Source organism: Lissotriton vulgaris, chromosome 6 (assembly GCF_964263255.1).
Source record: "Lissotriton vulgaris chromosome 6, aLisVul1.2, whole genome shotgun sequence".
In the NCBI taxonomy this organism is placed as follows: Eukaryota; Metazoa; Chordata; class Amphibia; order Caudata; family Salamandridae; genus Lissotriton; species Lissotriton vulgaris.
In genome coordinates this window covers 322,635,857-322,662,008 of record NC_141694.1, presented here as the reverse complement: position 1 = coordinate 322,662,008, position 26,152 = coordinate 322,635,857, and the positions used below count along the sequence as shown (strand labels likewise).

At 43.6% G+C, this 26,152-nt stretch overlaps 1 protein-coding gene across 1 annotated transcript in view; it reads right to left on the bottom strand.

Moving 5' to 3' along the window:
* LOC147707296 (uncharacterized) overlaps nucleotides 1-26,152 on the bottom strand; it is a 154,233-nt gene that overhangs the window by 78,331 nt on the left and 49,750 nt on the right. The window contains exon 5 of the mRNA XM_086925632.1: nucleotides 25,020-25,169. Coding sequence (XP_086781758.1) covers nucleotides 25,020-25,169 — 150 coding nt within the window. The remainder of the gene's footprint in view (nucleotides 1-25,019; nucleotides 25,170-26,152) is intronic.

Below are 26,152 nucleotides of genomic sequence, written 5' to 3'. Positions count from 1 at the left end.
TCACCACACCACCCCAGTTCAGACATGGAAAAATTCAAATCAGCCTTGACCCTGTGCCTCATTGGAACAGTCCAGCCCAAACTGCCAATCAATGTCTTCCCTGGACTGGAATCAAGCATTCTAGGACCGGTTTCTGGATATCAGCCGTCATCAGCCAGGATAGCTTGACTCCAGTGGCGTGGAGAGCACGGGACTCTCGTCTGAGCATACCCGTCCCACTCGGGTGACAAATGCAAAAACAACAGTTGATGGACAGAATGCAGAACAATGTCATACATTCACCCCAGTACAGAGATCTGGGCCTAAATCCATTGTTTTTCTGCTCACCACACCACCCCAGTTCAGACATGGCCAAATGCAAATCAGTCTTGACCCTGTGCCTCATGGGAACAGTCCAGCCCAAACTGCCAATCAATGTCTTCCCTGGACTGGAATCAAGCATTCTAGGACCGGTTTCTGGATATCAGCCGTCATCAGCCAGGATAGCTTGACTCCAGTGGCGTGGAGAGCACGGGACTCTCGTCTGAGCATACCCGTCCCACTCGGGTGACAAATGCAAAAACAACAGTTGATGGACAGAATGCAGAACAATGTCATACATTCACCCCAGTACAGAGATCTGGGCCTAAATCCATTGTTTTTCTGCTCACCACACCACCCCAGTTCAGACATGGCCAAATGTAAATCTGTCTTGACCCTGTGCCTCATTGGAACAGTCCAGCCCAAACTGCCAATCAATGTCTTCCCTGGACTGGAATCAAGCATTCTAGGACCGGTTTCTGGATATCAGCCGTCATCAGCCAGGATAGCTTGACTCCAGTGGCGTGGAGAGCACGGGACTCTCGTCTGAGCATACCCGTCCCACTCGGGTGACAAATGCAAAAACAACAGTTGATGGACAGAATGCAGAACAATGTCATACATTCACCCCAGTACAGAGATCTGGGCCTAAATCCATTGTTTTTCTGCTCACCACACCACCCCAGTTCAGACATGGCCAAATGCAAATCAGTCTTGACCCTGTGCCTCATGGGAACAGTCCAGCCCAAACTGCCAATCAATGTCTTCCCTGGACTGGAATCAAGCATTCTAGGACCGGTTTCTGGATATCAGCCGTCATCAGCCAGGATAGCTTGACTCCAGTGGCGTGGAGAGCACGGGACTCTCGTCTGAGCATACCCGTCCCACTCGGGTGACAAATGCAAAAACAACAGTTGATGGACAGAATGCAGAACAATGTCATACATTCACCCCAGTACAGAGATCTGGGCCTAAATCCATTGTTTTTCTGCTCACCACACCACCCCAGTTCAGACATGGCCAAATGTAAATCTGTCTTGACCCTGTGCCTCATGGGAACAGTCCAGCCCGAACTGCCAATCCATGTCTTCCCTGGACTGGAACGAAGCATTCTAGGACCGGTTTCTGGCTATCAGCCGATATCAGCTAGGATAGCTTGACTCCAGTGGCGTCGAGAGCCGGAAACTCATGTCTGATCACACCCGTCCCACTCCGGGTGACAAATGCAAAAACAACAGTTGATGGACAGAATGCAGAACAATGTCATACATTCATCCCAGTACAAACTACTAGGCCTAAATCCATCGTTTTTTTGCTCACCACACCACCCCAGTTCAGACATTTCCATATGCAAATCAGCCTTGACCCTGTGCCTCATGGGAACAGTCCAGGCCGAACTGCCAAGCTATGTCTTCCCTGGACCGGAATCAAGCATCCTAGGACTGGTTTCTGGCTATCAGCTGTCATCAGCCAGGATAGCTTGACTCCAGTGGCGTGGAGAGCACGGGGCTCACGTCTGAGCATACCCGTCCCACTCGGGTTGACAAATGCAAAAACAACAGTTGATTGACAGAATGCAGAATAACGTCATACATTCACCCCAGTACAGAGATCTGGGCCTAAATCCATTGCTTTTTACTCACCACATCACCCCAGTTCAGACATGGTAAGATGCAAATCAGCATGGACCCTGTGCCTCATGGGAACAGTCCAGCCCGAACTGCCAAGCCATGTCTTCCCTGGACTGGAATCAAGCATCCTAAGACCGGTTTTTGGCTATCAGCTGTCATCAGCCAGGATAGCTTGACTCAAGAGGCGTGGAGAGCACGGGACTCACGTCTGAGCATACCCGTCTCACTCGGGTAGACAAATGCAAAAACAACAGTTGATTGACAGTATGCAGAACAATGTCATACATTCACCCCAGTACAGAGATCTGGGCCTAAATCCATCGTTTTTCTGCTCACCACACCACCCCAGTTCAGACATGGCCAAATTCAAATCAGCCTTGACCCTGTGCCTCATTGGAAAAGTCCAGCCCGAACAGCCAATCAATGTCTTCCCTAGACTGGAATCAAGCATTCTAGGACCGGTTTCTGGCTATCAGCCGTCATCAGCCAGGATAGCTTGACTCCAGTGGCTTGGAGAGCACGGGACTCACGTCTGAGCATACCCGTCACAATCGGGTGACAAATGCAAAAACAACAGTTGATGGACAGAATGCAGAACAATGTCATACATTCACCCCAGTACAGAGATCTGGGCCTAAATCCATCGTTTTTCTGCTCACCACACCACCCCAGTTCAGACATGGCCAAATGCAAATCAGTCTTGCCCCCGTGCCTCATGGGAACAGTCCAGCCCGAACTGCCAATCCATGTCTTCCCTGGACTGGAATCAAGCATTCTAGGACTGGTTTCTGGCTATCAGCCAACATCAGCTAGGATAGCTTGACTCCAGTGGCTTGGAGAGCACGGGACTCACGTCTGAGCATTTCCGTCCCACTCGGGTGACAAATGCAAAAACAACAGTTGATGGACAGAATGCATAACAATGTCATACATTCATCCCAGTACAGACTACTAGGCCTAAATCCATCATTTTTTTGCTCACCACCCCACCCCAGATCAGACATTTCCATATGCAAATCAGCCTTGACCCTGTGCCTCATGGGAACTATCCAGGCCGAACTGCCAAGCCATGTCTTCCCTGGACCGGAATCAAGCATCCTAGGACTGGTTTCTGGCTATCAGCTGTCATCAGCCAGGATAGCTTGACTCCAGTGGCGTGGAGAGCACGGGATTCACGTCTGAGCATACCCGTCCCACTCAGGTTGACAAATGCAAAAACAACAGTTGATTGTCCGAATGCTGATTAATGTCATACATTCACCCCAGTACAGAGATCTGGGCCTAAATCCATTTCTTTTTGCTCACCACATCACCCCATTTCAGACATGGTAAGATGCAAATCAGCATGGATCCTGTGCCTCATGGGAACAGTCCAGCCTGAACTGCCAAGCCATGTCTTCCCTGGACTGGAATCAATCATCCTAAGACCGGTTTGTGGCTATCAGTCGTCATCAGCCAGGATAGCTTGACTCCAGTGGCCTGTAGAGCACAGGACTCACGTCTGAGCATACCTGTCCCACTCGGGGTGACAAATGCCAACACAACTGTTGATGGACAGAATGCAGAACAATGTCATACATTCACCCCAGTACAGAGATATGGTCCTAAATCCATTGTTTTTCTGCTCACCACACCAACCCAGTTCAGACATGGCCAAATGCAAGTCAGCCTTGACCCTGTGCCTCATGGGAACAGTCCAGCCCAAACTGCCAATCCATGTCTTCCCTGGACTGGAATCAAGCATTCTAGGACCGGTTTCTGGCTATCAGCCGTCATCAGCCAGGATAGCTGGACTCCAGTGGCGTGGAAATACGGGACTCACGTCTGAGCATACCCGTCTCACTCAGGTAACAAATGCAAACACAACTGTTGATGGACAGAATGCAGAACAATGTCATACATTCACCCCAGTACAGAGCTATGGTCCTAAATCCATTGTTTTTCTGCTCACCACACCACCCCAGCTCAGACATGGCCAAATGCAAATCAGCCTTGACCCTGTGCCTCATGGGAACAGTCCAGCCCAAACTGCCAATCCATATCTTCCCTGGACCGGAATATAGCATCCTAGGACAGGTTTCTGGCTATCATCTGTCATCAGCCAGGATAGCTTGACTCCAGGGGCATGGAGAGCACGGGACTCACGTCTGAGCATACCTGTCCCACTCGGGTTGACAAATGCAAAAACAACAGCTGATTGACAGAATGCATAACAATGTCATACATTCACCCCAGTACAGAGATCTGGACCTAAATCCATTGCTTTTTGCTCACCACATCACGACAGTTCAGACATGGTAATATGCAAATCAGCATGGACCCTGTGCCTCATGGGAACAGTCCAGCCCGAACTGCCAAGCCATGTCTTCCCTGGACTGGAATCAAGCATCCTAAGACCGGTTTCTGGCTATCAGCCGTCATCAGCCAGGATAGCTTGACTCCAGTGGCGTGGAGAGCACGGGACTCACGTCTGAGCATACCTGTCCCACTCGGGGTGACAATTGCAAAAACAACAGTTGATGAACAGAATACAAATCAGTTTCATACATTCACCCCTGTACAGAGATCTGGGCTTAAATCCATCGTTTTTTTGCTCACCACACACCACAGTTCAGACATTTCCATTTGCAAATCAGCCTTGACCCTGTGCATCATGGCAACAGTCCAGTCTGAACTGCCAAGCCATGTCTTCCTTGGCCCGGAATCAAGCATCCTAGGACCAGTTTGAGGCTATAAGCCGTCATCAGCCAGGATAGCTTAACTTCAGTGGCGTGGAGAGCACGGGACTCATGACTTAGCATACCCGTCCCACTCAGGGTGACAAATGCAAAAACAACAGTTGATGGACAGAATACAGAAGAATCTCATACATTCAGCCCAGTACGGAGATATGGTCCTAAATCCATCGTTTTTTTGCTCACCACACCACCCCAGTTCAGACATTTCCATATGCAAACCAGCCTTGACCCTATGCCTCATGGGAACAGTCCAGCCCGAACTGCCAAGCCATGTCTTCCCTGGACCGGAATCAAGCATCCTAGGACCGGTTTCTGGCTATCAGCCATCATCAGCGAGGATAGCTTGACTCCAGTGGCGTGGAGAGCACTGGACTCACATCTGAGCATACCCGTCCCACTCGGGGTGACAAATGCAAAAACAACAGTTGATGGACAGAATGCAGAACAATGACACACATTCACCCCAGTACAGAGATCTGGGCCTAAGTCCATGTTTTTTTGCTCACCATCCAACCCCAGTTCAAACGTGGCCAAATGCAAATCAGCCTTGACCCTGTGCCTCATGGGAACAGTCCAGCCCTAACTTCCAAGCCATGTCTTCCCTGGACCGGAATGAAGCATCCTAGGACCGGTTTTTGGCTATCAGCTGTCATCAGCCAGGATAGCTTGACTACAGTGGGGTGGAGAGCCCGGGACTCATGTCTGAGCATACCCGTCCCACTCGGGGTGACAAATGCAAAAACAACAGTTGATGGACAGAATGCAGAACAATGTCATACATTCACCCCAGTACAGAAATATGGTCCTAAATCCATCGTTTTTTTGCTCACCACACCACCCCAGTTCAGACATGGCAATATGCAAATCAGCATGGACCCTGTGCCTCATGGGAACAGTCCAACCCGAACTGCCAAGCCATGTCTTCCCTGGACCGGAATCAAGCATCCTCGGACCGGTTTCTGGCTATCAGCCGTCATCAGCCAGGATAGCTTGACTACAGTGGGGTGGAGAGCACGGGACTCATGTCTGAGCATACCCGTCCCACTCGGGGTGACAAATGCAAAAACAACAGTTGATGGACAGAATGCAGTACAATGTCATACATTCACCCCAGTACAGAGATCTAGGCCTAAATCCATTGATTTTTTTGCTCACCACACCGCCCCAGTTCAGACATTTCCATATGCAAATCAGCCTTGACCCTGTGCCTCAGGGGAACAGTCCAGGCTGAACTGCCAAGCCATGTCTTCTCTGGACCGGAATCAAGCATCCTCGGACCGGTTTGTGGCTATCAGCTGTCATCAGCCAATATAGCTTGACTCCAGTGGCGTGAAGAGCATGGGACTCACATCTGAGCATACCCGTCCCACTCGGGGTGACAAATGCAAAAACAACAGTTGATGGACAGAATGCAGAACAATGACATACATTCACCCCAGTACAGAGATCTGGGCCTAAATCCATCGTTTTTCTGCTCACCACACCACCCCAGTTCAGATGTGGCCAAATGCAAATCAGCCTTGACCCTGTGCCTCATGGGAACAGCCCCGGCCGAACTGGCAATCCATGTCTTCCCTGGACCGGAATCAAGCATCCTCGGACCAGTTTGTGGCTATCAGCTGTCATCAGCCAGGATAGCTTGACTCCAGTGGCGTGGAGAGCACAGGACTCATGACTGAGTATTCCCGCCCCACTCGGTGTGACGAATGCAAAAACAACAGTTGATGGACAGAATGCAGAACAATGTCATACATTCTCCCCATAACAGAGATCTGGGCCTAAATCCATAGTGTTTTTGCTCACCAGACCACCCACAGTTCAGATATGGCCATATGCAAATCAGCCTTGACCCTGTGCCTCATGGGAACAGTCCAGCCCGAACTGCCAAGCCATGTCTTCCCTGGACTGGAATCAAGCCTCCTAGGACCGGTTTCTGGCTATCAGCCGTCATCAGCCAGGATAGCTTGACTCCAGTGGCGTGGAGAGCACGAGACTCATGTCTCAGCATACCTGTCCCACTCGGGGTGACAAATGCAAAAACAACAGTTGATGGACAGAATGCAGAACAATGTCATACATTCACCCCAGTACAGAGATCTGGGCCTAAATCCATTGCTTTTTGCTCATCACATCACCCCAGTTCAGACATGGCAATATGCAAATCAGCATGGACCCTGTCCCTCATGGGAACAGTCCAGCCCGAACTGCCAAGCAATGTCTTCCCTGGACCGGAATAAAGCATCCTAAGACCAGTTTCTGGCTATCAGCCGTCATCATCAGGATAACTTGACTCCAGCGGCGTGGAGAACACGGGACTCACGTCTGAGCATACCCGTCGCATTTGGGGTGACAAATGCAAAAACAAAAGTTGATGGACAGAATACAGATCCGTGTCATACATTCACCCCTGTACAGAGATCTGGGCCTAAATCCTTCGTTTTTTGCTCACCACACCACCCACAGTTCAGATATGGCCATATGCAAATCAGCCTTGTCCGTGTGCCTCATGGGAACAGTCCACCCCGAACTGCCAAGCCATGCCTTACCTGGACCGGAATCAAGCGCCCAAGGACCGGTTTCTGGCCATCAGCCGCCATTAGCCAGGATAGCTTGACTCCAGCGGCATGGAGAGCACGGCACTCACGTCTGAACATACACGTCACATTCGGGGTGACAAATGCAAAAACAACAGTTGATGGACATGCCCAGACGTGGGTCTCGTGCTCACTACGCCACCGGAGTCAAGCTATCCTGGCTGATGATGGCTGATAGCCAGAAACCGTCCAAGGATGCTTGATTCCCGTCCAGGGAAGACATGGCTTGGCAGTTCGGGCTGGACTGTTCTCATGAGGCACAGGGTCAAGTCTGATTTGCTTATGGCCATGTTTGAACTGGGGTGGCGTGGTGAGCAAAATAGCGATGGATTAAACCCAGATCTGTGACTGGGGATGAAGGTTTTGCCAATGTGCAACATTCCGTCCATCACCTTGTCTGTTGTGCTGTTCGCTCTGTTGTGGAAAAATCTACGACTCTAGTTTAATATTCCCGATTTATGCTCTTATGTGGTTATATCAAATCATATCCTTATATAGGCATAAGTATCATACCCATATTAAGACATAGCCAATGCAGTCCAAATACGACAAGGCTACTCCCATAGACTCTTAGAAAGCACAACGTGTTCTTAGGACTTCCCCTTGCTTCTGTATTGATATGTCCTAGAACTCCTGGAGTCCTGAAAGAACTGCGAGTTCTTAGTGACGTCTTATGTCCAACCTTACGTCAAACTAGGCACCTTCAGGTAAAAATATACCAGCATCTGCCCTAGCAAAAAACACAGTGGTTTGGAGCAGATCGACTATCTACTTGCCTGACGCCATGCTGTAGCACGTGCCAAAGGAAGACGACCCTCCCGCTGACGCACTGAGTGAGACGCTGTCTTTTCTCTTGCCGAGAAATCCAGCTCCAGTGTTTCCCTGCTACCCTTGCGGGTTGCTGGGAGATCGAGTCCTGAGAGAGAGATACAAGACCTCCTACATTCTAAACCAGGTACGGAGCTGATTAGACCCATAGAGAATTCTTGGTTTAGATTCTTGGCAGAAACTATTTAACTTCAAAACTACTTCTCCCGTACTTCTTCCCATGTATTAGGCTTAGGTTAGGTACACCGGGTTAGGCGTATCTTAGAAACACGAGTTGAGTACTTTTAGTCATTATTTTATAATTGTATGTATTTTATCCATTTTAAGTACCGTATGGCTTAGAAACCATACCATGCTTTTACAGTATTATTTTATAATACTCTTTTTACTGTACGCACTTTACTTTATGACAAGTATTATGATTGTAGCAATTCACTTCTCTTGCATGAGAAAGAAGACTGCTCAATAAATAACCTCTTTTATTGGAAACTCCCATCTCTCTGTTTCTCTGCGCTTCTAATGAAACTAAGCATGCACGATTGACTGAGTGAAATAGACATCTATTGTTTCCGCGACTCTGGAAATAAACTCCTTATTCTTGGGGGAGCAAGCTTGTCATGTTTATGCGGTTCTCAGAAAGTAATCCCTTCTTGTGAATTCGAGAAAGTTTCTAATGACCTCTGAGCTAGTTAGCATTCATAATTAAGTCTAACATTCAATAGAGACCTAGGGGTCATATTATCAAGGGGGTTTATCTCCGCTTTTTTGGCTTTAAAAGCCAAGAAAGCGGAGATAAAATTATCTCCCTATTACCTAGCTGCCGCTAACACCAGTTAGCGACAGCTAGTAGGAGATAGCGACCATCTTGGGCCCCACTTTGCATGTCAGTGATATTTATCACTAATGAGATGCAAAGTGGGCGTGCCAAGATGTTAGAGACTGAAAACAGTCGCTAACATCGCTATCTCCTATTACCAACTTTTGGAGATATTTGTGCTAAGCAGGAATATCTCCAAAAGCTAACACCTGCCCTGAGCAGTTCTTAGCCATGTTATCCAATGGGAGGTGGATAACATGGCTAAGAGCATTAGCTCGCTAATGCATGAATATCGCTGACTTTTCAGCGATATTCATGCTTTGTGGCGATTTTTACCGCATTTGCGTTAAACCTTGGTAATACCAAGGATTATTTGCGGTAAAAATCGCCGCAGCGCTGCGGTAAATTTTTGTCACTAACCAAGCAATAGCGATAATTATCGCTATTGCTTGGTAATATGCCCCTAGATTTCCTAAGTCCTACGTCTAAACTATTGTTTATGTTATTCAATGCGCAGAGCCTATTGGGAATATAAGAACTACACTACATGGCGCCCAACAATTGGTAAGGCGATAATTTAACGCTAGATACTATAGTAATTCAGTCGTGCTTTTCACAAAGACCCCTTTTCCGTAAAAACTCCTATAGACGTCTGGAGTGGGTGGAAGGTTAATATCCGGCAAAACTTATTAGGAGGAGAATCCTATGTATTAGTTTTTGGTTTGCTCAACGTTGAATGATACAGTGTTCCAAAATATTGTGCACCTAATCTTTGTTTCCTTGAAACTTGCTCTGCAAACTTTCATTAAAAAATGAGTGACGAAGAAAGAGAGGCTTTGGCAACTCAAATTTTAGCGGAGGACACCAGTCTCCAACGAAACAATCCGGATGCAGTAATCATCCCGATAAATGTAAGAAAGAGTGTAACTTACAAACTTTTAAATAACGGAGTATCATCGAGAGGTGGTAAAGTTATATTTGTAATAGCGGCACATGAATATCGGCAGACAGAGGTATTCTATTCATGGATAACTTTTCCAGCAGATGCTGTGACACTCGAGTTCCACTACTACAAAGCAGAGGAACCTCCAACGGAATACGTTGCTTTCGAGGACGTTGAAATTCCACTACCTTACCGGGAGCATCAGCTCTGTTTTAATGGCGCCCTAAAACATCACAATGAAATTACCAGGCTCGGTCCACTAGGTAGACCAGGAGCAACATGGCCGGTTCTACCCAGCTATACACCACTTCCTGACATTGAAGAAATGTTAGACAGAGAACTTTTAGTTCAGCTAAAACAATTAATTAAAATACATAGACAATTGGTCCAATATGTCATGCGGACCTTAACAGTCCAACCAGCAATAAAAATTCCACAGCACACCCCTCACCAGGGGAACACAAATAAAATCACACCACAGACTATACAATCAGTCATTGGCAAATTATCTGCAAAATGGGAACAAATTCCGTTCTGGTTAGCTCAAAAGATTACTCAAATAGAGGCAGTATTCCCTGATAATACACCTCATGAAAAACACAGAATTCTGACAATCTGTTTACCAATGGGGATCGCACCACATATGGAGGACTGTGACACTTGGGGAACAGTGGAACAGTCTTTGCTTCAATCTACACAAAAACACATGGTGTTCCGTCTATGGCGGGTATACCAGACGTACTAAGACAGATTCAAAATGAATACGGTCCAGAGCCTTCTTTAAATCTAGGTATGAAATTACTGAAAGACTTTAAGCAAGTCTCAGCTATATTACTAGCCAACATAAATGGAGAAGCAGAATCTGTGGCAATCTGCCAAAAATTAAAAGAAACAGAAATAACAGACCAGCCTTTTGAACTTGCCAGAATAATTGAAAAGTGCTATGAAGAATTAGGTAGAGATAGTTTGGGTAGGAAACCACTAAAACCACAACTAACAGAAAATCCTGAAAAAACTTTTGTTAAGAATAATCTCACTACTCCAGAAAAGAAGTGGGAGAGTAATAAACAGACCACTCCCAGAGAAAAACAGTTTCAGTCCAGAGGAAGGTCTCCCCAAAGGAGAAAAAGATCTCCAGAACCGGGGGGTGGGTCTCCCCAACGAGAGCCCTCTGAAAAAAAATACAACCTTAGAAATAGGGATAATTTGAGAAAACCTGACAGATATAAAGATAATGATTCACGTCCCTCTCGATCTTTTCAGACTTCCTCACAGAAATCGGAAAGAAGAGGACGGTCAGAACATAAAGAAGAGCGCGTCAAGTCCAAAGACAAGGAACCTGCTCATCAAAGTAAAAAATTAAAATTTCCCAAAAAGAAGGTAGCTTGTATTAAAATAAAACATGCAGAGGATCCTGAGGACACAACTCAAGAACGGAGAATGGGCCCTAACAATGCTAGACAGTGCAGCAGAAGTGACCATAGCTCGCAAGATCCTGATAAATCTTCTGGAGACAGTGGACACGAATGAATACATTCAGGTGGAAACTGCAGACACCAGAGTCAGTGTACCCCATAAATTATATGAAATAACACTGCTCATAGAAGGGGACATAACTAGGAAAATAAGAACTCTCTTTTAGGAGAATTTATCTAAAGGCTATGATATCCTTCTAGCTGAGAAAGACTGGCCACCAGAGTTTGTTAGGGAGTGCCCAAGTGGCGAAGAAATGATTATGCCTGCCTTCTCAAATCACATTCCAATTCATAAAAAATACACATATGCCAAGCCCCCGCGTTATATAAAAATCATGTAGGATGGGATGAGGATTCTCCTCACCATAAAATTCAGTTAAGCAAGAAGCTAAAAAACAAGTCAGGGAGATCCTAGATCAACTTGAATACCAGGGGGTGATTGAAACAGGCAACTCACAAATGAACAATCCTTTGTTTCCTGTCTCCAAACCAGACGATTCATATTGTCTAGTATTGGACTACAGACACCAAAACTCTTGTTGCAAAACATTTGCAGTACAAAATTCACACAGTGCAGCACTAATGAATAACATTGTGCGCAGAAAATATAAAACAACATTAGATATTTCAAATGGTTTCTTCTGTCAAAACATTGCACCAGAAAGCAGGTATTTAACCGCTTTCTCCAGTATGGGGGCACTGAGACAATGTTGCCGTCTCCCCTAGCGATTGAAGAATAGCCCAGGATTATTTTCAGCCAGGGTAACAGAGTTACTACAAATGTATGATGATGAGGCATTATCTTATTTCAATGACATCTATCTTACAGACGATGACCTGGACACGCACTTGAAAAGAGTGAACACCATTATACTTGGGTTCGCATCTGAAGGGTACAAATTTAACTTAAAAAAATCACGAATTGCCCACCTCACTGTCCTATTTCTGGGATATGAGTTATCAAGTGAAGGCAAAAGCCTAGCAGACAACTTCTTAGAGAAGTGTGCAGTGCTCCAAGCTCCAAAAACGCTGAAAAACTTACAATCAATTCTAGGTTTCCTGAATTTCGGAAAAACTTACATTCTAAACTACGCAGAGAGGGTTAAACCTCTCTACGAATTAATAAAACCTGATTTCAAACCAATTAATTAGACACAGAAACACACAGAAATTTTACGTTCAATACAAACAGACATGTTAACTAACACAAAACTGCAAACACGCGTAAATGAATGCAACCTTGCAATCCGAATCATCCCAGGAAGATGCAGATTTATGTACCTGACCTCTAATGAGGGAGAAATGGTACCAATAGCTTACAAGTTACACTTGTACACACAAGCTGAAATGAAATTCAGTTCTACTGAAAAAATTCTGACTGCAGTTCAAACTGCTGTAGCCATAGAAAGAGCCCTAGCCCAAGGGAATCGCATATCCATTTTACCTGCGGTATCAGCCCTTGAAGCGGTAACAAGACCTAGCATGCCAAATGCAATGGCCTTACATCCAGAATGGATACAATGGGTTAATTCTCTTACTACTACAGACGTTGTACACACTTTTGATCCCAAAATGAAAAAACTAGAACATCTAGAACACGAGTATGAATATCCTCTGCCGACCGAAATTCTGCCTCTCGAACAGTACGTCTGCGTAATTTACACAGACAGATCTATGCTACATTGAATTGTGGAAAAACAAGTATACAATGCGGCATGTGTGATTGTAAAAGGTCGCTGGCGCATAGGTAAATTCAGACCAATGGTCACTAAAACTCAATCACTCAGAAACTGTACAGCTCAGCGAGTTGAACTACAGGCTTTAAAGATGGCGCTTGAAAATGCCGATAGCGAATTCCCCACACTAATAGTGTGCGATTCGTATTACTGTGTCCAGTCTCACAATGAATACTTGCAGTACTGGGTTCAAAACGGTTTCAAAGATGCAAAAGCTATGGGAACAAGTAGTTCTGTTACAGAAAGAACTACAAAAGACTCACGTTGAGTCATCGACGTAATGGCGTTCACGTTGCAGGGAATTTATTGGCTGATAAAGCCGCTAAGGCAGCTGTTCAACCGGCTTCCGTAGCTACAGTAAAGCGTTTTAAAAAACAAATAGATGGAGAAACTATGCTGGCAGTAAAAGCCTCATTGGAAGGCAACTATGCGGTGTTGACTCTAAATTATCCACTCGAAAATACATACATAATTGATGCAAACTCCATTACTTTTGCTCAAATCCCTGGAGTGGGGGACAGAGTAATTCCAAAGAGGAACCGGAGGGCTTACTTGATTCAAGAAGCATACATGGGAATGGGTCTGAGGCACCAAGAGATCTGAAAATCTCTAATAGACTTCCAACCGAAGTACTGGTGGCCCGGAATGAGCGTGCAAATTTATAATTTTGCAATAGATTGTCAGGACTGCAATAGAGCTCGCAGTTGTGAACCGGACCAGATATCTGACTCTAGCACAGTAAGACCAGCCCAGACACCTCTATTAGACAGCATTATACTCTCTACACGCAGGCGTCCGACCGGACAAATGCAATCCCATAAATATTAAGACGTGATTCATTTGGATGTGGCCCCAGCGCTCGGCTGACGCCAGAACTGTTATAAAAGATTTGCGAGTCTTTATCGGCACATACGCAATTGGCACGCTACATGCTGACCATGGTCCTGCGTTTAGCTCTTGAGCTTACAAAGAGGCCATGGCCAGCTTGGGCATTGAATTGCGGTACTCTAGTCCCTTCCATCCTGAGGGTAATGCGGTAGTGGAGAGAAAAAAACGTGACATAAAGCAATCTAAAACAGCGAGGGTATTAGGTTCGGGTGATGGGTGGGTCAAACATCTAATAAGTGTGCAACATAGTCTTAATTATCTGCCAAGACATTCTCTGGGTGAAATCACTCCGTATGAACTTTTGTTTGGTACTAGAATGTTGATCGAAGACCTCGACCATCATACTTCAGTGGTGGAACAAAAAACCTTTGATTTCAAAGATTGTTTGGCTGTTTTACAGGACTTTAATGAAACAAGAAGAAGTCTAAGCAACACAAAGCAAAAGCCAACAGCCTCTGAAGACAAACCACCTGTCCCAGCAAGACCTGTCTGGATTCCAGAGATTGGGGATCTGTTCAGAGCAAAGATCGCGGTGAAGAAGGAATTTGGGCCTTCTTACTGAAAAGCAGTACCTGTCTTAGCAATCCACGGAACAAGATCAGTAGTACATCCGCCCCTTGCTGGTAAAAAGGAGAACAGAGTTGTATCAATCGACCTGGTAAAACCACAACCATGTGGCCAATAATAAGTAGTCGGCCCAGTGAACTCCCAAGATGTAGCAGAAGACGAAAGCTTGCTACAATTCAAGAAGTTCAAACTGAGAGACTAATCACATTTGATAAACCTGCAGTGAATAAAAAAGGACTATGCAACAAAGCCATGGAACTAGTTCCTCTTGAATCCCAATTTGCAACAGTTCGTCACGAAACACTGGTCTACAATGATGTAGCCTCTGACTATACAAATCCAAAGATTAATGAAAATCCTGAAGCAATTCCAACAATTGCAGGGCATTTCCCTCCTAGAACGCAGGGTATCACAAGACCTGGCCCACGCTAAACGTTCTTCCCTTGGCCTTATTGCCGCTGCTACTACACCTGCCCAGGCTATGCCCAATAATATCAGACCCTTACTAAATGTAGCTGCTGACATCCACACCATTCCAAGCGAGGTTAATCTCTCAGCCTCTATTCCCCTGATAGATTCAGACACAGATATCAGTATGGATCTAGAGAAAACCCCAGATTTGCTTATCAATCCCACTCCTGAAGCAATATCTGTTGACAACACAAGGCAATTGAGAGGCAAACGAGAGGGTGCTGTTCAAAAACAAAAATTATATGCACCAAAGCCCCAATTCACAAAGGTTAGGAAACATCAACAGTCAAAAAGAAAGACTGCGAAAAATACTAATTCCTACCCTAACCAAAATGTTAGCAGGGCCACGGAAACCACTCAGGGGGATGAAAGAGAAATGGTTCAGCAGGGCGGAACAACAGATACCAATAATACAACTAATGGAAATACTGATAATGCACATGACCGCATGCTGGAGAGGTTGGGGGAATTACTAAGTATTTACTTATCCCCCATTGAAAGTAGGCTTACTAGGATAGAAAAACAAATAGCTGAACTGAGTATCCCTATTAAGAATTTATCGAAAGAAGGCGCCGTAAAGAGTACAAATAATCATAGTACCATCAAAACAGTAGGCACCAAATCCAATACCTCTCAAGCACCTCCCACAAACACAAATAACGCACATAAAGCCCCATCTGTCTCATTGGTTAATCCAAAAGGTCCAACCATTAGTCAACAAACAACTACACTGCACACCAACAATGCAGCCTCAGACACAAGGAAGGACCTCTGTATTAATACTAACACAAACACTAAACCACCTAATGGGACTACCACAGGTCAACCTGCAAATTCCATAAGAAGCTCTACCACGGCCCAACCTACACAAAAAACAGTTAGGCAAGTACCCGCCCGCATTAATCTTCCACCGGAATGTGGCACATATGTACTGGTGTTAGTAAATGTTACCAAACTAAGGAAGGATCAGGACGAAACTCCCGCATCTCTCAAAAATAAAACTTTACACTGGTTAATTGCTAACTGCAATTGCCCTATAGATGGTGCAAGGGAGATTATCAACACCCAGCGAGTGGGCTGGATAGGGCCACTCAGGAAAAAGTTTGAGGGTGACTGCGTTACTATAAGCTTTAGAAAACCTCAATGGGCAGCGAAAACACTTGCCAGCGCCCGTCACCTTCGCCCTGGGAATTCAACACCACTCTCCTTCCACTAGGATACTTTTACAGACACCTGATACCTCCTGAACAAGCCTCGGGGAATAACCCCACTATTCCTTTCCAAGATTTGAACTTTGGAGCAAGGATCAAATTACCACTTTTCATTCAGAATCAGAACCCCAATGCCATTCACAGTAACAGCCGTAACTGGCACCATCAACCTTCAATGTCATTTCTAACTCACAATATCCCGCATTATTTTCAAGCTCCAATCATGCATCCGTACGATTACAGAGATAGGCCCTACCCAGTCCCTGACACTTACCAGTTCACACCGACAACTGAAGCTAGATCAATGTACAACATTCCTACTCGGTTTGAGTATTTATCCAATTTAGATGAACAGGATTGACTGGGTATATTGGACAATAATGAAATGTGTAGCCAAGTTAAAGCTTGTAATTTAGAGGGTCTCACAACCCCAGCTGCAGTGCACCAGGACCAGAATGGTCCTACAGAAATTACATCGTCTGATAGCATTCTGCCCACTTCCAATGAACTAGCCTATCATGACAACGGGAATACTGGGAGCAGACTTGATAAACATGGAACTACATATGGTTTATGAGTATTAAGTTGGAACGTTGGAGGACTAGAATCCAAGTTGTCAGACCCTGCATGGATTGAGTTAATAAATAATGTAGACATACTCATGTTTCAAGAAACTTGGGCTGTTGGAAATTTGTACATTGAAGGCTACCACTGCTTTAGCCTGACGTCAGCAAAACCTAGTTTCGGTCGAGCAGTGGGTGGCCTTTTCATGGGGATTAGAATTCTGGCAGGTGGTACAATTAGAGATTTGCAGCTAGACAACCTTGCCAATCCTAATATTCAAATTCTTGAATATAAATTAAAGTCGAAGACCTTGATTTATTTAATTAATTTTTATAATAATGACTTTTATGGTGTACCGAACAAAAATGTTGTGGCTTTGTCCAAGGTTTTAAATATCATTTAATGTTCTTCATCAGCAGATACTAAGGCTGGTATTCCATTAGGGGGTGATTTCAATGTGAAACTTATAGAGAATTATGGATGAACTAAATCTGTTTACCCTGATGATCGCAGGGGATTGGAACTGACTAGAATATTATCCGATTTCGATTTTGCGGATGCCATGCAAGTAGGGTATGACATGAATTCTCCATATGCCCCCACGTTTAATGGCAGGGATAGCAGTTCCATTATTGATTATGTATTTACATCACCACTGCTAACAGATCGTGTAGTTAAAACTTCTGTTGTGCAAACGTCCTTTAGCGATCACAACCCATTGTTGGTTATTTTTAATTTTGCACCCAGTCCAATTTTTACAAACCTTAACGGGGCAAGGGATATTACACCCTCAATTGATGGCCTCCGCTTAAAATGGAGGGGAATTGATTGTGGGGCTACTATAGATACTGTTCAGGAGAAATACCCGCATTTGCTGAATTCTTGCTTGTCCCCCAGCGGAAATAATGATCAATTGATCGCAGACTTTGAAGCTTTATGCTCAAACATTAAAATCCTCCTGTCAGTCCCACTGCCCAATGACCGTAAAGAGCCACGGTGGTTTGACTCATCTTGCTCCCTGGCCAACAGAGAATTAAGAAAGGTACTCTCTGCTAAACCAAGGTGCAAAGTTGCAGTTCGAGCCGCCAGGAAAAATTATAAAGACAAAATATCAGAAAGGAAGGCTAACCTGCTCTCCGACCCCTGGGAAAAGTTGGTAACTAGTGCCAACCTGGGTGGCAGCGGCCCATTTTGGTCGGCTGTCAGGAGAACGAGGGAAATGGGCAAAGAGCTTACACAAATCAGCTGCAATATAACAAGTGCAGCATGGGAGAGCCATTTCTCCAAAATCTATGCAGCCCCCTCCAATGAGCATTCTCTCCCTAACTCAGGACAATTGGAGGGTCTACAGATTCTGGACCATGAAGTCAGGAAAGCCATAAAAGAGAGTTTAGGTAACAAGGCTCCCGGTCCAGACGGTCTTCCTATCGATATTATTAAACATAATGTCGAGTTATGGTCACCAATACTCCTTAAAATTTTTAATAGTCTCCCAAAAGCAGCCATGCCTGCTACCTGGGCTACAAGTATCATTGTCCCTATTTATAAAAAGGGAGACAGATCAGACCCAGCAAACTATCGTCCTATTTCCCTTCTGGACAACACTTTAAAAGTACTGGGACGTATAATTTATAATAGGGTATTGGAATGGGCGGTTGATACTGACTTTTTAGATCCTTGTCAGATGGGGTTTAGGAGTGGGGTAGGAACAGTGGAGCAATGTCTAAATTTGAAATTGATAATAGATAAATATTGCATTGCTCGCTCATCCCCTGTCTATCTAGCTTTTATGGATCTTTCATCCGCATTCGATCTCGTGAACAGATCCAAGCTTTGGTCAATCCTACTATCCAATGGCCTTGATGAGACTCTCGTTAGATTTTTAGCCTATCTCCATACTGACCTGAAAGCACGGGTACGTATCGGGATGGGTGGAGAGGTCTCAGGAGCCATAGAGATAGGGAGGGGGGTGAGACAGGGGTGCGTTTTAGCACCCCTGTTGTTCATTATTTATATTAACGGCCTCTCTAATTGTCTGAAAAAAGCCACCCCTGATGTCCCAACAATTCTAGGCAATCCCTTACCTACGCTGCTATATGCAGACGATGCGGTGCTTATGGCACGCACACCTAATGCTTTACGTCTGCTTGTACATAGTTTTGTAAATTTTATGGAGGGATTGGACTTGAAAGTACATTTTAAAAAGTCTTTTATTATGTCTTGTGGGCCGGGCAAAAGGAAACTTAGTACAATTCGAATTGGTACAGATAAATTAGAATCTGTCCATAAATTCCCTTATTTGGGGTTGGTTTTCGCTGCGAACAGCTCGTGGAGTGGGCATTTGGCCCACGCCACGAGTAAGTTCTCGAAAGCCAACAATTCTGTTCTGAGTCTCCCTCGCCCAAAGAAAATTGGTGCCACAAAGGCTATTTTAAAGATTTTTAAATTACAGTGTTCACCTGTCGCTACGTATGGAGCAGAAGTATGGGGGTCGGATAGCAGCATCTGTATTCAAAGAGAAGAAAATCGTTTCTGTAGAAAAGTGCTGGGCGCACCGATTTCTTCGTCTGATTTTATTTGTCACAGTGAACTTAACCTCCCCTACATAAATGATTTTATTAGAGCAAGACCAGCTCTCTTCTGGATTAGAATCTGGAGGAATGATGCTGCTGTCCTCACACAAAACATCATTAAGGACTGTCTAAATTGTGAATATGGTATGCAGATTCCTTGGTTTACAGAAGTTTTTAAATCACTAAATGAAATTGGTAGAGGTATTCTGTTCACCGACCCAATGTCAATTGAATTAAAGGACAAAGCTGAGGTACAAAAAGCACTTTATGCACTTTATAGAAACGGACGTATAGGAAGAGAATCCCAGAAATCAAGGGTTATGAAATACATAGGAAATGGTCTTTGTATGACACTTCTGCCACCCTACCTTTTCCTCCCTATGTCAAACTGGGAGCGATCTCTACTGTTTCGTTTAAGGGCAGGAACTGTGAAATTTCTGTTGTCTTTTCCTATGGGGTACCGACATAGTGCAGACCTTACTCCATGTCCTTGTGATGGTGTGAGCACACAAGATGACCTGCACTTTTTATTTTTCTGTAAATTTTACATGAAACTTATCAAATGGCTTTTAACTCCGTATTTCAGAAAACACAGACCTCTCACACTTAAAGAATCTTATATGTTGCTGCTTACCTTGGATACTGATGAACTGACCTTTCGCACTAGCACTTTCTTAAGACTAGCCATACGTACGCGCAAGACAATGGAAAACCCCTGAAATCAGAAACTAGTCAAAGTGACGCTACTGTGTAAACATTTTTTAAAATTTATTGTACAATTATTATATGAATTATGATGATATTATGGAATGTTATTTATATGTATTATATGTAAATGTGTGTTTTTGCTGTATTCGGTACTTTTATGAATTTTATGAAATTCGAATAAAGGTCTTTTGAACTTGAACTTGAACTTGACAGAACTGCATCTGGCTACTTCATCAATTTTGACGACTTTTCTGAAGATCCTAGTGAACATGAAGAAAAGCAAGCAAACAAAACTTTCAAAGAAAAAATAACAGAACTCTTTTATCAACTTGGAAAAACATATCTGATTTCACCATGAATTGAATTGTGGATTGTGTTAGGTGTACTTTTCCTCCTGCTCTGGCTCATTTTGGTTTTAAGCTTGGAAAGAATGATTGATGGAAAATACAGTACAATGGACACAGCAAGTCAGAAAATCAACTTGGTTCTAAAGGCTCACAGATCTTCTCACATTGAAAAAAGAGAACTATCATCAGTAAACATCACAGCCATTCCTATACCTGGTGGTGTAGCATGGGACGGTACTAATTACGATATCTATGGCCCGGTTGAACTCTTGAGATATCCACACCAGTTCAAGGTTTCTTTAAGTGACTTTGTATCACTGAGCACTTTCTCTGATGATTGGGACTTTGAAACTATTAATAATGTCAGATTTCGAAATGTCAGCAAAATTTACAGAACTTGATTATTTAGAAGGTTCATCAGATTATGAAGAAATGTATTGCTTTAATCATTATGGGCACCACTATTTGCATAAATCTGCTAATCCTAGAAATGTTTTAACTTATAATCAATGGGAACATTGTCAAACACCGCCAAAAGGCAGCTCGAAAACCTTTTATGAGAAATTCCCATAATTCTCAGGGTTTAACAACACTAATCCAGAAACGTTTTATTTTAAAATTATGAATAAGACATGAATGAAAAACATGTTGACTAATACTAAACTGATTTATTCTGCAAACGTTTATGCACGATTGTCTACATTTTTGGTTTTGAATTTTGGAAAAACAACATTGAGACAAAAACTGTCTGGGGTACAAAAGACTGGCAGGTACAAACAAGGTTTAGAATCATTATTCAGAGCTTGCATGATCCCAGAACAAATAATGTTCCTGAATGACACCATTCAATAAACAACCTGTCTTGGCCTAGCCAAGATAAAGGATTTAAACAAACCGTCTATACCAAAACCCATACCTGATAGTAATAGCACTACAGATAAGGAGATAGACGTATCCCATATTTTGCACCAAAACACAATTAATCCTGATTGGAAAAAATGGTTGATCTGGCCCACGGACACTAATAACTGTCAAGATAGATTCCTGAACAAAATACAGGGGTTCACACAGAACAGGCCAGACCCAAGATATTCCCAGAGACAATATCCAGGGATAATAACAACATACAGTGTAGGGAAACTATGCCTCGAACTGCTACAGAAATCCACACTACCTGAAATTAAGCAACACTTGACCTTACTTAAAGAAGACGTTGACTTGCGAGATTTCTTAACGGGACCTCGCAAACAGCGTCAAAAACGTTTCATATACGCAGGTATATATGCTGCTTACAACGAAGCTGGGAAAGTAACGCAAATTGAAACTGCTGAAAAAATACGAGAAATTGATCGTATTATTTTGGAAAAAACACTGTCTGTAGTGGACAATGGGTTAACAACTCTGTCCTCCAGAAAATAGAACAGGATATGCTAATGTTACAACATGAAGAACAAGGTGTGCTACTAATGGATCATTAGTTGCATCCCATATGGGCACTCAGGAGTTCGGTTCCTCGTGAATCAATCTGAGGACTCCACACAATTTCAATAATGTTCTTTTAGAATTCGTTTTATTCTTTTCATTCAACAGTTCATAATGAAATTCCATCCATCATTCCATTACTTTCAACATTTTTCATGTTCCAAAAAACACTTTTGATAACCATGAGGGCTCCAATGCATTTCGGGCTCTCTGTAGCCCTTCCTCAGGGAGCGTAACTGTTAAATAAACATTGTATAACTGTATCAGGAAAGTATGAGTGATACACAGAAGTGCTGGCATACTTATGTGCGCAGTGAAAAACCCATCGTGTGAAAAAGTGACCCGTTCAAACGTGCTACGGGTGAATCTGCAAATATTAGAAACTCATGTGTTGCTTAACATAGTGTCCACTAGTTTCTGTAACAAGAAAAAATAAACTGTCCACATGCCCGTAAAAACAGCTAGGGACCTGTCATTTATAGTAATAAACGAGTCTCCACCTAGGTAATCCTATCACTTCAAAAAACTTACCGAAAATCAAAAGTTAGGCTTCATGTTTATCACGGAGACGCTGTAGAACCGCATCTCTTTCTGTTCCTAAACTAGGCTACTCATGATTGGGTGATTTAATCTCACGTGATGACATAGCTTGAAAACAATACTAAGGAAAGACTACAAAGTCTCAAAGCTGCATGGTAAAGAAATACTTGCGTTCAAATGAATGTAAATGTAAAAACACAAATAAAACTATCAAAAATAAGCCATGGTAATTATAAAGGTGAAAACGAAAATGCAATTGAATAAAATTTAAATAAGACAGGGATAAAAATCAACGTGCAAAATAATGATCTAACATAAAGTGTGAACTCAGCATAATCACAACACTAAATGACCAGGAGTAATAATCGTTATACTCATGTTATATTCATATATGTCCAACCACATTAAAATAGACCAAGGATTCCAGGCACACAGCATGTAAATGATTGCAGTAGCTATAAATAGCAAGCAAATTCAATCCGATCATTCAACCCATTCGGCTTAGTAGAGTTCAATTTATGGATCCAAACAGTTTCCCGTTGTAATAACAACTTGTTATTATCCATTCCTTCCTTCTTATCAATGTGCTCAAGTACAATGAACATTAATTGGGAAATGTTGTGATGTGCTTCGAGAAAGTGGTTAGCAACTGATGACTTGACATTAGCTGTGCGAATATTAGACTTATGTTCAGTAATGTGGGTTTTGATTTTCCTTTTTGCTAAGGATCCACCAATGAGACCGATTGTCTCCACGAGAGGCAGTATACATGAGCCCATTGGCCAATTTCTTGACAAATAATTGCACCCGTCTGTTAAAAAGATGCAAACATACATTAAAGATACCACTGATTGCACGAATGTGCAACATTACATCCATCACCTTGTGTGTGTTTGCTGTTCGCCCTATGTGGGAAGGGTATGCCCAGACCTGGTTCCCGTGCTCACTACGCCACCCTGAGTCAAGCTATCCTGGCTGTTGACGGCTGATAGCTAGAAACCGGTCCTAGGATGCTTGATTCAGGTCCAGGGAAGACATGGCTTGGCAGTTCGGGCTAGACTGATCCCATGAGGCACATGTTCAAGACTGATTTGCATATGGCCGTGTCTGAATTGGGGTGGCGTGGTGAGCAAAATAACAATGGATTAAACCCAGATCTGTGACTGGGGATGAATGTTTTGCCAATGTGCAACATTCCGTCCATCACCTTGTGTGTTTAACTTTCTTATAGTGGCATTTTCAAAATCGTAACTCACAATTTGACTGTTCCATTGAAGATAATTTTAAATGAAAATCTCTCAGGGCCCAAGGCGAAAGGTTTGCCTGTCCAAATCAAAAGATTAATCTTGTTAAGTGTAGTAAGGCAGCACAAAGGTATTCTATGTAAGGTAGGCCTCACAGCGGTGAAAAAACTGCATTTAGTAGTTTTTCATTACCAAGACATGTAAGACTTAAAGGTAGACGTTTAATCATTTCATTACAATGCAATCTGCTCGACGAGCTACCTAGGGCCTACCTTAGGGGTGATGCATGCAATAAAGCGGGAGTTTAAGGCTTGGCAAGGGAATTATGTTTCTAAGCCGAATTTCCAGTTGAAAACTTCATTCAGGCTGCAATGACAAGAATCGGACATGTCTTAAGGGACAACTTATGTAGGTGGCACAATCAATGCTTCAAGCCCATTAGTAGCATTTAATTTACAGGCCCTAGTCATATGGTATTTCACTTTACTAGCAATTTATAAGTAAACTAAATATGCCAATCAGGTGTAAGCCAACTTTAATATGTTATTTGAGATAAAATGATCAGAATTCTAAAGTCAGGAAAGCGAATTGAGCAAAATAGCAGGGGGGAAGGGAAACATTTTGGAGGTGAACCTGCTGGGAAGGCCAAGGAAAACATCTTTCACCTCGGATTTTCCCCTGTTCACCTCATCACAACCCCTCACTGCTTGTAAAGTGACTACTGTCAGTTTCCTGCTTAGCTCCATTTCTCAACCAGATCCTTTCTGAAATATTTAACGTTTTCAACCTTGGCTTTAGTAACCTTGCTCTCATCACCTCTTAACTTTTTAACCAATATCCTACTTCTCCCCATCTCATTTCCACACCTCAGGATGACATGTTTGTTGATGGCTGAAAACATTAGGAACAAAAATTTCCACATTCTAGTAGAAGACAGTTGTAAGAGCAGCAGAATAGCTGTCTGCTGAGACACCATTATGTTACCAAAGGCTTATCTATAAATCCACACAGCAACAACTACAAAACTGCAAAGCTTTGGCAATAAGGCATGACAACAAAGCATTATTGAATTCAACTGATCTGGTTTAAATTAGAAAAAGAAAAAGAGAGCACAAGAGAGTTAGAGGGATGGGAAAGACCGTTGGAAATAGAGATTGTTGGAAGGTACTTTGCTGATACATACTCTGAGGCTAGTAAGTAACATGCAACAAGAAATCATAGCCAGGAGCCAGGAAAACCTGTTGAGACTTGCTTGAAGACAGTGATAGGACATTGAAAAGTTGGGGCAGAGATAAAGGAAAGGGAAATAGATGGAAAAGGTAAAAGATTGGGAAGAGAGCATCATAAGGATGAAAGACTCACATTCAAGAGGGCCATTGTTGCAGCCATTTGTTTTGCAGACTTCAACTCTCAGGTAATAAGAGCCATGTTTTTCTGAACTCCTGAACAACGTGTTCTTGGATCCCACATCTGAGCAATTCTTGAAGACATTATAAATTGGGTCCAAACCCTCTGGATATGGAAAGAAGAACACAAACAGCATTTGTTTATAACTCAGACTGACCAAAGTAACCACATGCCAATCACGACAGGCGGACTTGTCCTGATATCGACACACAAACGAAAAGATCAGAACAGGATGATCTATCACCGGCAGAGACTTTACTTTTTATTAATGCAAAACTTTTTTAGGGCCAACAATCCTCTTCAGAGTCCTGCTCCTTCCTAAATGTCATTGCTCATTCCAAACACCCAAATGTATTGTTCTCGTGAGTGTATTTTGGGAACAGACGTAATGTTGTGCATGATATTTTCTGTGATGTGGGCCACTTTTCTTTCTATGCATATTGGTTGCCTTCTTTTACCTTCTTCTATATTCTTTTCTTCCTTTAACTGTGAGGTTCCCCCATGTTGGAGCCACTTTGTGAAAAGTTAATGTAGTGTAATGATGCTGTCTTGAAAGACAACAAAAATTTGATTTTGGGGGGCGTGGCTAGCAGCCGATTGGAATGGCGGCGTAGCCTCTGAGCTCCGTGGGTGAAGCGCCCTTTCTCATGAATCCGTCTGCAAATCGGTGTAACAAAGTGACCCCCGGTGTGTGAGCCAAGGTCTGGACCCGATGGGGATGGCCCGGTGGAATCGGGGGGCGCCCAGAAGTGAAGTGCCGCGAATAATAGGCCGTCAACATCTAACGGCCTTCATGCCAGCCCTGAGCCGTGGCCAGCCGTAAATCAATACCCGGGCTGAGGTGTGGGCTGCTGGGCACCGCGAACCGGAAGGGCCCTGGATGGAATGGACAAAGACTGCCTCCTCGCGATCCTACATTGAGTCACACAGTAATCACTTGTTAATGCAAAAGACTGGTAAGTCAAGGTCTGAAAACATTTACAACCTCTAGCTTGAAAAGACTTAGTATTTCACAAAAACAATAAAAGTTGTCTTGCTCACTTGTAAGATATGAGGAATGGGCCTCACCTCACCTGGAACACAGCTCA